The sequence below is a fragment of the Myotis yumanensis genome, unplaced genomic scaffold (genome assembly GCF_028538775.1).
Source record: "Myotis yumanensis isolate MYYU_CA2020_CCGP unplaced genomic scaffold, mMyoYum1.0.hap1 SCAF_12, whole genome shotgun sequence".
Taxonomy (NCBI): domain Eukaryota; kingdom Metazoa; phylum Chordata; class Mammalia; order Chiroptera; family Vespertilionidae; genus Myotis; species Myotis yumanensis.
The window spans coordinates 25,675,056-25,688,179 of record NW_027223763.1 but is presented as its reverse complement, the minus strand read 5'-3'; the positions used below and the strand labels follow the sequence as shown (position 1 = coordinate 25,688,179).

Sequence of the window (13,124 nt, the reverse complement as noted above, 5' to 3'; positions counted from 1 at the left end):
TTAGATGTATTTACAATTTTCATTAGAATTAGCTTTGCTGCTTTTAGTTATGTGTATCAATTATACCACCCAAACTGGATCACACCGGAGCATTCAAGCAGGTTCCGGGGGTCACGCACGCAGGGTGGGGCGCGGCAGCCAAGAGCTCAGTCCAGCTGTGTGAACTTGGGACATTGGCGCCACCACTCCGAGCCCAGATCACAGTGATTCCAGCCTCCGTGGGCCAGCGACCCGCGAATGGAGAGTGCTTTGTCCGTGGAGCAGCTCGGACGGGGACAGACGTGAGGGTGGGAGGGAGCGCGGCCGCTTTCCCGGACCAGCTGGGTCTCCGGGCTTTTCCCGAAGGTTGTTACTTAATGCCGCTGGGGGTGGCAGTGGCGGCCGGGAAGCGCGAGGCTGTCGAGGGGGAAAGGGGCGTGGGGAGGTCCTGGGGTGGGAGTGCGCCACCGCTGCCCGAGGTGGGCGCGGCGCGGCGCGCGAGGGAGCGCTGGGCGCGGCGGAGTCGGGTTTCAGAGCGCGTGTGACTCAGGGCGCGGGCCGGAGCCGGGAGCCTGCCCGCCGCGGCCGCTGCCAGCGCCGCCTTTGTTCCCTGCAGGAAGGGCGAGCGGCGGCCCGCGCGCAGCGCCCCCGTCGCCTCCGCGGAGCTCCGTCGCTTAGCGCCTTCGGGGCTCGGCAGACCCGCGAGATGGAGCCAAGGTAAGACCCGCGCCCCGGCTCCCCCGCGCCCCTTCTGCCCGCCTCGCCTTCTCTCACTCGGCCGCTTCTTGCAGGAGGAACGAGCAGAGTCGGTTCCTGCTGTGGCTGCTCTGGGTCTCCGCGCTTCTCTCCGCTGCTGTCCGGACCCGCGCGGAGACAGGTAAGCTACCCGGCCGGAGGGTGGCACCCGCAGCCTCCGCGCCCCGGGGAAGCTCGTTTGGCGGCGAGCGCGGCTGCAGTGCGCGCCTCATTCCTGGACATAAAAGGGAGTCCTCGCCGCTCCGTGCGCACTGGCGGTCCTGCCGCGGCTTCCCGAGGGGGTTCTTGGAGTGGGTGGGAGTCCCGGGCAGCTGGAGTGGATGGAGCGCTCTCTGGGCATCCAAGATGTCTAAGTTAGGCGTGGTCCCCCCAGTCCTGGGCATCGAGAGCCTTTGGAAGCACCGGAGGGCACCAGAGGCTCCGCGGGGACAGTTAGCTGCGCCCAGTGCCCGCGCCCAGGTCGTGCGTGCTGCCCAGCTCATTGTCAGGGCAGGTGTGGTGCCCTCCCTGTACCCAGGTGCGGACGCATGACCGCCAGCAGAGACACCTGGCGCCGTTGCCTCGAAAGAAATAACGGGACTGAATTGCTCTGATGCCTCACTTAGCGCTGAGTTACCTCGGGAGTCACCTCCCCGGGGCAGTGGTTCCATGGGTGATGGGAAAAGCTATGGGCTGGGAGCCAGGGGATCTGGTGCCTTCTGTTTCCCAAGGCTCACTTTCCCCACCTGGACCCAGAGGCGGTGGGAAGAATCGTGGGGTATTAGTTAAAACATGTTTTGGTTAGGTTGTGTCAGGCAGCATGGGGTTGAATTGTGCCTAGTTGGGTGACCTTGGGCAATTAATTTCACCTCTCTGGGCTTCAGTTTCCTCATTCAAAAAAGGGGGAGAGGGGATAATTAAATCACCCGACCTCCTAGGGCTGCTGTGAAGATTAAGAGAGATATTAGAAATAATATGCTTTCCACACGCTGGCGCATACCAGGCAGAAAATAAGTGATAGGTATTGTGGCTTGGTGCTGCAGTAGCTGTGTTAGAAAGCAATGCAGGAATTCTTACAGAAGAGGACACTGAGGATGAGAGAGGCTTAGGAAGTGGCCGGTCCAATGGCAGAACTGAGCCCAGATTTGCAGGCTCCGGTCGTGCCTTGCTCCGCCCTTCCTCCATGCAGTTTTGTGGGAGAGCTGTGCTCCCCAACAGTGGTCTTTGACCCCTTTTGGATTTAGGAGATTAGAACACAGTCTCCATAGAGGTGTCTCCATGAAGGAAAGTGGGGATAGGGTGGGTGGCCTTGGTTAACTCTTTGTGTGCTGGAGGAAGCCTGGGACAGCCCGGACCATTGTTTCCTTGGGAGGGAGACCCAAACGCGATGACAGCTTTTCCTGCCAGAGCGTCCAGCCTGGCATTTCTTGCAGATCAAAGGGCAGCTGGAGCACAGTTTTGGCTTCTCAGCACCATGGCCCATGTGGGAACATTGCAATTTTGCATGTGATATAGGTTACTGCCAACTCAGCAGCAGAGGCAGCTTCGGGTTCTGTGATCCTCGGTGAACTTTGCTGCAACCCTCACCCCCAAAAGGAAGAAGGCTCTGGAGAGAGACACTTTGGTGTCTCTTGCCTCCTCCTGTGCCTGCAGGCTGGGTCCCTGGGAGACAGGTCAGGGCTGTGGTTGCTAACACAGAGGAAGTCCTGTTCTCATCTATCATGTACGAAGGGAGTGCCAGGAAGCCCTCAGGGGCTGAACAGGGCCTGGGTAGGGCCATTTGCAATGATGGGTATTCGGTGTCCCTTTGAGACTCAGAATCTTCTAGATGCATGAAATATCCTCTTGCAAACCAAATTTTGCATGCAGTTCAATTAGTCTAACACCTATAAATCACTTCATATGCTCAGGCAGAGCTGTGAACACACTCATACTTCATTCATCCAGTCCTCACAATGCTCCACGGGGTGGGGACAGGGACTGTTACTGTCTCGGTCCTTCAGATGAGGAAAGTGAGTCCCAAAGGCCCAAGGCTTCCAGGCCCCTCAGGGTTTCCTGCCCACCCAGTTTAAAGAGACCCTGAAAGGGACCCTTGCCCTCACATCCATCCTTGTGTCCCTAAGGGGTCATGGCTGAGTAGTAAAGTTCAGTGTCATTGGAATAGCCGCTATTTTAGATGATGAGGTTGTTGTGGGGACAGGGATGGTAGTGCCACCAGTAATTTGTTCCAGATAAAATGGTGATATGTGCGAATTATTTACTTTTCTTTAAAGTGTTTGATTGTGAACCTATCGACGTTTCTCTTTCACATTGATGTTTCTCTCCCTTTCCTTCCCTCTCTCTCTCTCTCTCTCTCTCTCTCTCCCTCTCTTTCCCCTCCCCTCCCCTCCCTTCCCCTCTCTCTAAAACCAATAAACATATTCTCTGGTGAGAATAAATTAAAAAGTACAGTTCAATGATGTCTCACAGTACAAACATCACATAACCCAGATGAAGAAATAGCATAGCCCTAACCAGTTTGGCTCAGTGGATAGAGCGTCGGCCTTCGGACTAAAGGGTCCCAGGTTTGATTCCCGTCAAGGGCATGTATCTTAGTTGCGGGCACATCCCCAGTAGGAGGTGTGCAGGGGGCAGCTGATCGATGTTTCTCTCTCATCCGATGTTTCTAACTCTCTATCCCTCTCCTTTCCTCTCTGTAAAAAAATCAATAAAATATATTAAAAAAAAAATAGCATAGCTCCTGGAAGCTCCTTTGTGTCCTTTGGCTATGTGATTCCCTCCCTCCCCTCAGAGACAACTATCACTTTGACTTTCAATGTGATCATTTCCTTACTTTTTAAAAATAACTTTAGGACCTAAACATGTATCCCCAAATTCCAAAGTTCCATTTTACTTGATTTTGAACTTTATACATGTAGGATGTCTTCTTTGGTGTCTGCCTTTTTAAACTGAATATTAAGTTTTTGAGATTCATTCATGCTGTTGCATGTGGCTGTAGCTAATCCATCTTCATTGCTATATAATATTCCACTGTATTAATAACATGTATATTATCTATCTATTTTGTCTTCAACAATATTTTTCCCATTTGGGGATGATATAGTAGTGTGTCTGTGAACATTCTTGTACATGTCTCTTGGTGCACATGTGCACACATTTCTCTTGATTCTGTGTCTAAGAGTGGAATGCTGGGTAACAGGGTATGCCAATCCTCCAACCAAACAGACAACGGATGAACAGACAGCATGTCTGTCACCTGGTTGTTCGCAGGTACACAGCCACCAACCTGGTATGAGCGTCCCCGTTTTTTAGCATCCTCACCAGCACTTGGTCTTGTCACTGGGCTTAATTCCAGCCTTTCTAATGGGTACCTATTAGAATCTTACTGTAGTCTTCATTTATGTTTTCCTGATTATTAAGTTGATTACCTTTTCATGTATTTATTGGACATTTAGATATCCTGACTTACTTTTTTGAGGTAAAATTCACGTAACATAAAATTAGCCATCTTCACCTGTGCAATTCAGTGGCATTTAATACATTTACAGTGTTGTGCAGCCGTTGTTTTTATCTGCTTCTAAAAATTTTCATCACTCTAAAAGAAAACCTTAAAAAGAGGAACAAATGTAATAATCTGAACAATAAAGATTTAATTTAAAAAAATAAATAAATAAATAAATAAATAAAAGAAAACCTTAATTCCATTCAGCAGCCACTCCCTACCCCCCCAGTCACACCTCACCAACCCCTGCCAACCACTAAACTGCTTTCTGTCTCTATGGGTTTGCCTATTCTGGACATTTTGCATACATGGAATTATATAATACATGACCTTCTGTGCCTGGCCTTTTCTTACTTAGCATAATGCTTTTAAGGTTCATCATATTGTAGCATGAGTCCATACTTTATTCTTTTTTATGGTTGAATAATATTCCATTGTATGGATATACCACAATTGTTTTATTCATCTTCCACTCATAGGGATATTTGGCTATTGTGAATAGTGTTATTATGAATATCTGTATGCAAGGATTTGTTTGAATTTGTTTCCAATTATTTTGTGTGTGTAGCTAGAGGGGGAATTGCTGGGTCATAAAGTAATTCCATGCTTAAGTTTTTGAGGAACTCCCAAACTATTTTCCACGGTGGCTGCACCATTTTACAGTCTCACCAGTAGTGTACAGGGGTTCTGATTTTTCCATTTTCTTGTCAACACTTGTGATTTTCCATTTTTTAATTAAAGCCACCTTAGCGGGTGTGAAGTGGTATCTGGGGGTTTGGATTTGCATTTCCCCCGTGACTAATGACGTTGAGCATTACTTCATGTGCTTGTTTGCTGTTCGTAGGTCTTCTTTGAAGAAATACTAAAAACTCATCAGAGCAGGTTCAGGTTTCCCCTCTAATTATCTCGCTCTTGGCAGTCTCATGTGCTTTCCTGAGTGAGAAAGAAGGAAGAGTCACACCTGGGATTTTGCAGCCCTGGCTCCCTGCCTTGCCTATACCAGGACTGGTAATGAGTTGCTGTTGCTCACATACCATTAGAAGTTGTGATGAATATAAATGATTGTAGTGCTTTAATTACTGGCTGATTTTTTGTTTTGTTTTGTCTGAAGTTGGGGATGCCTGTGGTAACCTCACACCCATTTGTGTGTTTTACAGCAAAGTGAATGCTGAAAATTGCCATCACCTGAACCACTCACAGCTCCTCATGTATAGTTGGAATTTTGCAGTCTCCTTGACTTTGCACAGGTGTGAACTAATCTCCATCTAGAGCATGCTTTCTCACATTCCCTTTCTCTTGAAGGTCTAATCCCACCTACCAGCCTAAATGGTACCTCTTTTAGGGTGCCTTCCCTGGATCTCTCCAGTGGAGTTTTCTTATCACTATATCCCTACATCTCTCTCTCCAGGCCCCAGCCACAGTCCCTCTCTGTACTATCAATATGTTTATTCATCTCCATTTCTCATGGGAGCACCTTGAAGTGTGGGCCATGCCTCATTTGTCCAGAGTTGGTCACTTGGACTTTGGCCATTTTGTTATTACTAGAGGCCCGGTGCACAAAATTCGTGCACGGGTGCGGTCCCTAGGCCTGGCCAGCAATCAAAGTGTGAGTGTCTGGCATGGAAGGGCAGGTCCCAGCTGACCTCTGGGCCCTGGGCAGCACCTGAGCCCTGGGCCCCACGTGCGCCCCTCTGCCTGAATCACAGCACCTGAGTCCCCACACGGAGATGCAGTGAGCATGGTCGGATGCTGCGGGCCAGGTGCAGCATGGGCCTCTGGGCCGACCAGCGGTGCCGCATGAAAGCCAGGCAGGCAGCGCACTCTCTCCCGGCCGACCTCACAGACTGGCTCCTGTGTGAACCCATGGGGAGTCAGGTGGTGGCCCCACCCCCTGCCTGGGCTACAGGTTGCCATCCAGGGGCGATCAGCCCCCCTCTCACACCAGTCTTGGTCTGACGCCACCCTGCTCCACCATCCTGCCGCGCGGTCCCACTCTCGTTAGGGCCCTTCAGGGCCAGTAACGCTTCCACTGCCGCCCACTGCCAGTGCCACATCGCCGATGCCCACCATATTCCACGCCGCCCCCTGGTGGTCAGCGCATGTCATAGCGAGCGGTCAAACTCCAGGTGGAACTGCCAGTTGAACAATTTGCATATTAGGCTTTTATTATTTTGTTACTATAGTAAACATACTGCTAGGAACATCTTTAGATAAATGACCTTTGTTTTCTTTTGGGTTATTTTCTTTGACTAGATTCTCTCAAACAGACTCACCCATCATAGACAGAACTAGTTGGATAGCTCTTATGTAGTTAGATGGATTTTTCTTAGAAACACATTTAATCATGCTACTCCCTAGTTTAATTGCTCTTGCTGGGTTCTCATTATACCTAGGATGGAGTCATGCTCCTTACCCCAGCTGGCCCTTTGTGGTCTGGCCACTTACACAGAGCCCTTGGGCTCACACCAAACCACTGTAGATTTCTGAATGAGGTATGTGATGTCCCACCTCTGTGTCTTTGCACAGGCTGGTCCTTTTTTAAGAATGCCTTTCCCCAGCCCTGGCCGGTTTGGCTCAGTGGATAGAGCGTCCGCCTGCAGCCTGAAGGGTCCCAGGTTCGATTCCGGTCAAGGGCATGTGCCTTGGTTGCGGGCACATCCCCAGTAGGGGGTGTGCAGGAGACAGCTGATCGATGTTTCTCTCTCATCAATGTTTCTAACTCTCTATCCTTCTCCCTCTCTGTAAAAAATCAATAAAATATATTTTTTTAAAAAAAGAATGCCTTTCCCCTTGTCCACCTGGCAAACCCAATTCATCCTTTAGGTTTCCTTTCTGGGAAGCCCTCCTGCTCTGTCAGGCATGTTGGGTCTCTCCTCTGGGCTAATACTATATTCACCCATCTCTCAGTCACAGGGCTTTCCGGACTAGACTGTGGCCTTAGTTACTTGTTTGTCTCCCTTACCACATGGGAAGTTCTGTGAGGCAGGGACTGGGCCTTGTCCAACTCTGAATCCCAGGACCCAGCACAGGGCCTGGCTGAGTGGGTGCTCAACAAACTCCCAGTCAATTAAAGAAGGAATGAATGGGTAGGTCTAGCCTGTGGTCTAGAGAGAGTTCTCCAATTTACCACGTCCTCTGCGGTATGTAAGTCATCCCGACTCTTTTACAGCTCTGCCAGCTCCGGGGTGACCAGGACTGAGTAGTCAGGGTACATTATTGAGTTTTCAGTTTTTATTTCTTTTAGTAACCTTCACAACTAGTGTGAGTTTACACTGCTGTTACTTTACCCTTTATCTTTTTTCATTCCATCTAATTGTATAAACAATTTTTCTAGTTTATCCCCACTTATTCCTGATAGCCTGTGTTTTGTAAACAATTGTATATTTATGTTTTCTCTGCCAGCTAAATGGATGATCTTGCTTTCCCATTTCCTTTTAATGCCTACAGCTTGATCCATTTAAAATGGACTATAGATTGGGGTGTAACTTCCAAAGTGGTACACTGGATTCTCCCAGATACTAATTAAAATATGAGCTGTTTCTCCATCATTTTGTTGTTTCTGGTTATCATGTAAATTTTTTTTTAATGACAGAAATACAGAAATTTATTTCCTGGAAACTCTATATTACTGGTTGCTTTCTCATGCATATGTGTTGTTGTTTTTTAAAATCCACATGGTCTTGATAATGGTTGCTTTGTCATGTTTTAAAATCTGGTAAGGACACTCACCCCTACTTCCTTTATTAAGCCATAAATCATTCCGTATAGATTGATTTATCACATAATCTCCTCCTGATATGCTTGGATACCAGGAGTGTCGTAGTGGTAGTGGCAGGTGAGGGTTCTCAAAAGGGAGGCGATCTTACAATAAGATTCAGTTGAAGACATTCAGGTGCAGTGAAGAGAACAAATGAGCAGTTAAAGCTTCTAAGTCAGAGCAGCAGGCTGTGGGGTCTGAGCTATTACTGTAGACACAGGGCAGCTGAGATGAGTCAGAAATGTTGGGAGGAGCCAGGTTTGCTGACTGATCACCTTCCTCTGCTCCACTCCAACTTCAGAGAGAGAAGTGTTGGGTTAGAACAGAACCTGGGAGAAGGTCCAGGCCTCTTCCTGGAAAGGATCTAATGAGGAGACATGAGACCGAGGTCACCTAGTGAGTACAACCGAACCCTTATCCCCAACAGAACTCAACTCAACTCTTTTGACTTAACCCACCAATTTCATCCAATCCAAATCGTTTCACACTTGTTGCATGCCATGGGTGACTTAAAGGACTGGACAGGACAGAAAACTGTTCTGAGAGTCCTGGTGCCTCTCTCAAGTGACCAGGACCCCTGATCTCAGGTACTGGGGGAGTCCCCTCCAGGGTTTGGGGAGCTTGGCTAGTATCTGGCTTGCAGGGAGTAGCCCTGCCTAAGGTCTCTCCAGGAGTCTCTCAGCCCATCACTGAGAGATGCAAATGGGGCCCAGCTTAAAGCCTCTTCCACGACCAGGAGGTCTTGTGTAACTAGCTTCCTCCAAAGTGCACATCTGTTGATATCTCCAAAACTGTCTGCCATGTGTGTTTGGGGTACTATTGTAGACTTTAGTCCTCTTCCCAGAGTTCCTGCTGCCTACACTCTCTGAGGTCCCCTGGGGTGAGTGGCAGGGTGGCTTAAGAGCTGCATTGGACCCAGAGCCCACTCTGGAGGGACTCGCCACCAGTAGTAGAGAGCTGGCTTGCATGCTAAGGAGCTTATCCTGAGTGTCCTCATGCAGGTGTAGGGACGCCCATTTCCACTGGCAGATGGGGGCAGGAAGGGAGGTAAGCCAGCTTTGAAAGAGGAGATTTATTTTTTTCAACGATATTTAAAAATTTTGGTAATAATAGTCATTGTAAAAACAGGAGAAAATAAAAGGAGTTTATAAAGATCACATGTTAGCTCATGACTCAGAGATAAACCCTGCTAATATTTGGTGGGCTGTCCTTCAAGTTTCTTTTCCATGCCTAAATATGCATGTGTATTATAATGATAGATCATTCTGTGCATTGTATTTTGTTGCTTGGCCTCCCCCCCCCCCCCCCCCCCCCCCCCCGCTTGAACAACCATCGAGGCACTTCCCCAACAGAATTCTTCCCTAACACCCTTTTGTATTTGAAATAGTATTTCATTATGTGGATGTCCCATAATTAACCTAGTCCCCTTTTAGGGCTTCAGGCTGTTTCCAGTTGAGGACTATTATAAAAGTACTATTGTGATGGTCCTATTCTTATAGGTCTGTATGTGACCATTTCTGCGATTATTTCCTAGCCCAAATTCCTAAAAGAAATTATTGGGTCTCCCACGTGCCCGTGTTGAAGGCTTTCGTTGCATTCTTTGGAAAGGTGATGGTAACTTCCATTCCCAGCAACAGCACATGGGAATGCCCACCTCCCTCGGTCTCTGTCCACTGCTGCTGTTGCTCTAATTTGAAAGGAGAAAATAACAGCTAGAAGGACAGTGCCAGCAAAACTGCTCCCAATTATCCTTAGTTGAGAGGAGCCAGGGCTTCCTTCCTCCCTTCTCTCCTCCCCTCCCCCATTTTATTCATCCATTTTGCATATGCCTTGTGGTGAGGGCTATAAGAAGAGAAGGTTTTGCGTGGCTGGCATGGCTCAGTGGTTGAGCATTCACCTATAAACCAGGGGGGCACGGTTCGATTCCTGATCAGAGCATATGCCTGGGTTGCAGGCTCAATCCCCATTGTGGGGTGTGCAGAAGGCAGCCAATTACTCTCTTTCTTTCTCTCTGTCCTTATCCCTTCCTCTCTGAAATCAATAAAAATATATTTAAAAAGAGAGAGAGAAGAGAAGAGGAGGTTTTTCAGGAAATTAGAATGCAAAAGCTTAGGTCACAAGGACCTTGGTGGTTCTCAACCCTGACTGCACCTTAGAGTCACCTTGAGATTCAAAAGGGACCTGATGCTCAGTCCTCCCCCACTTCCAGGATTCTTAGTTAACCCATCTGCGGTGACAGCAAGCCTTTAAAGCAGTGGTTCTCAACCTTCTGGCCCTTTAAATACTCATGTTGTGACCCAACCATAAAATTATTTTTGTTGCTACTTCATAACTGTAATGTTGCTACTGTTATGAATCGTAATGTAAATATCTGATATGCAGGATGGTCTTGGGCGGCCCCTGTGAAAGGGTCGTTCGACTGCCAAAGGGGTCGCGACCCACAGGTTGAGAACCGCTGCTTTAAAGCTCGTGGCGTGCCCTTTAAAGTGCAGCCAGGGTGAGAGGAACCAATGCAGGCCAGTAGCTTCCTTTCAAAGGTAGCAACCCTGAGTCCCAAAGAGGAAAGTCCCTGCTTGTGGTTGTAGCTCAGGTGAATGGCAGGGCTGGCACTGGACCCCAGAGGGAGCTTCAGGGGGTATAGTTCATGCACATGAGCTCTGGGATCCCAGGTCTCCCTGGTTCAAATCTCAGCTCTGCTACTTCCCACTGAGTGACCTGGGCCCGGTTACATCTCTTTTCCTTATGTTCCCATCTGTAATGGCACAATCATTCCTACTATGAGGAGTAATGGAGTAAGTATCAGGCCTGTCCTTGGTGACCAGTTCAATACGTCCTTCCTTCCCTGCTCCCGCATCACTGTGGATTCCTTGAGGGCAGGAACGCTATTTTATTTATCCATGCTTCCTCGACATCTGACATGGCCTGGAAAGGACACAATGAGCATTTGAATACATTAATGAATGAATCATTCAAAGCCTGAGACTGTGGAGAACTTAGTGAAAACCCAGCATTATGAACTTTTGACCACAGCAAAGTCTGTGCGCCTCTGCCCTGCTGGGAGACCACCCGCAGCCATCACTGCCATGGATGGTGGAGAGGTCAGAGGGGGGTGAGAGCAGGGCTGGATAGAACATACATGTCAGGTCATGAAAGAAAAAGGGGGGTATGCTTTTCCGGTGTTGGAAAGTTATAACCATTCTATCCTGTAGGACAGAGTTCAAAAGCTGATGACAAACGGAACCTAAATTCATGCAGTTTCAACAATGTCCCACACAGAACTCCATCTGAAGGTGGATCAGCCAGCTGCTTCTCCCCTCCCAGCTACACAGTCTTAGTGATACCGAGTTCTGTCTTTATTTTCAGCACACAGGCTTGTCCTCCGGCCTCCATTCTTACCACCCTATACCCCATCCTCCATATGGCAGCCATGGCGATCTCCTAGCTTCTTGCTACTCAAATGTGGTCCACCAACCGGCAGTATCAGCACTACCTGGGAACTTAGTAGAAATGCAGAATCTCCACTCCCACCCACAGACCCAATAAATCAGAATCTGCGTTTTAACAAGATCCCTGGTGGCTCACGTGCACATTGAAGTTTGAGCAGCTCTGTAAAACCAACTCTGATGATGTCACCCCTTCTTAGAACTCTTTGTCATCTTCCCATGCTTACCACCTGTAGTAAGAATAGCAGGCCTTCAAAGGTATCTACATCCTAATCCCAGAACCTTGACTAGATTAGGTTACATGGCAAAAGGGAATTGGGATTGCAGATGGACTTAATATTGATAATCAGCTCAACATAAAAAAGGATAAGGATCTCAGATTACCCAGGTAGGCCCAGTGTGATCACAAGAGTCTTTTAAAAGCTGAAGAGGGAGACAGAAGAGGAAGTTAGGGTGATGCAGTGTGAGAAGGACTTGAGCAGCCTTCTTGGCTGGTGCTGAAGATAGAGAAAGGGGCCACAAGCCAAGGAATGCAGTTGGCCTCTAGAAGCTGGAAAAGACAAGAAAATGGATTTTTCCCTTAAAGCTTCCTGAAAAGAGCACAGGAAGACCTGTGTTGCACTTCTAACCTGCAGAATCATCATAAGGTAATAAATTTGTGTTGATGGAAGTGACTAAATTTGTGGCCATTTGTTATAGCAACCATAGAAAATGATCGTAACACACCTTAGCATGACGTTTGAGACCCTCTGAAGACCACCGGTGTGCTGCTCTGGCCTCACCTCATAGAATATCCCTCCTCACAGCCTGATCTCAAACCACCCAGCTCTGAGTGGCTGGCATATGGGGTGGGGCACCCCGAGAGTCCAGAGTGGGGTTATTTTTCCATTTATCCCCAGCACCTAGCACTGTGCCTGGCCCTGGCAGGGAATGAATAACCCGGTGAAGGTATAGCTTTGACATTCCCCTGTTCTTCTTTTATCTTGGTAAATATCTGTCTCTCTTTGGGCCTCAGCTTCTCCACCTGGGAAATGAAGAGATTGGACCAAGTAAACTCTAAAAGCGCTGTCAGCATGAACATTCTGAGTTCAGTTTGGCCAAACTTGGTGACAGTTGGGAGAAGTGATTCAGTTTAGCAATGCTCAGCCCTGTTCAGATCCTGCACTGACATCCCATTCCATGAGTCAGGATTCAAAACTGTATCCTACAACTGTGTGTATTTGGTACAAAACAGACCACAGATACGTGTGTTCCCTCTCTCTCTCTCTCTCTCTCTCTCGTTAAAATGCCAAATTGCTCATTCTCCCACAGAAAGAAAAAGGAAGGAAAAAACACCATTTCTCACTGCAGAGTTTTTCCATGTGACACATTTTCTAATTTTACTTCAGGCTTAACTGTCTAGAGTAGATGGCTCCATTTCAGGGGCTACCCCTTCCCCTTTTAGACTATGAGCTTCCAGTTTAATAGAATGGTTTTGTGTGTTTACTATTTGCAAGTGTGGCTGATACCAGATTACGGCTGTCTTCATTTTCTCTGCTGGAGGATCCTCTAAAATGCACAGCACTCACCTAGGTTAGTATGCCGATTCCTTGGTTCTGGGCTCGGCTATGGGAGCTTGGTTCTGGGCTCGGCTATGGGAGCTTGACCAAGTCACTGCCACTCTTGAACTCAGATACTTAATCTGCAAAGGAAGGAGATGCTGGCTCAC

The 13,124-nt window shown here is 48.1% G+C and overlaps 1 protein-coding gene across 4 annotated transcripts in view; it reads left to right on the top strand.

Moving 5' to 3' along the window:
• The first annotated feature begins 583 nt into the window (after window positions 1-583).
• Window positions 584-13,124, top strand: part of COL15A1 (collagen type XV alpha 1 chain) — a 102,345-nt gene continuing 89,804 nt past the window's right edge. For all 4 annotated transcript variants that reach the window (XM_070431086.1, XM_070431089.1, XM_070431087.1 and 1 more), the window contains exons 1-2: window positions 584-696; window positions 771-856. In XM_070431086.1, the coding sequence (XP_070287187.1) occupies window positions 686-696; window positions 771-856 (97 nt within the window). In that variant the 5' untranslated portion in view covers window positions 584-685. The remainder of the gene's footprint in view (window positions 697-770; window positions 857-13,124) is intronic.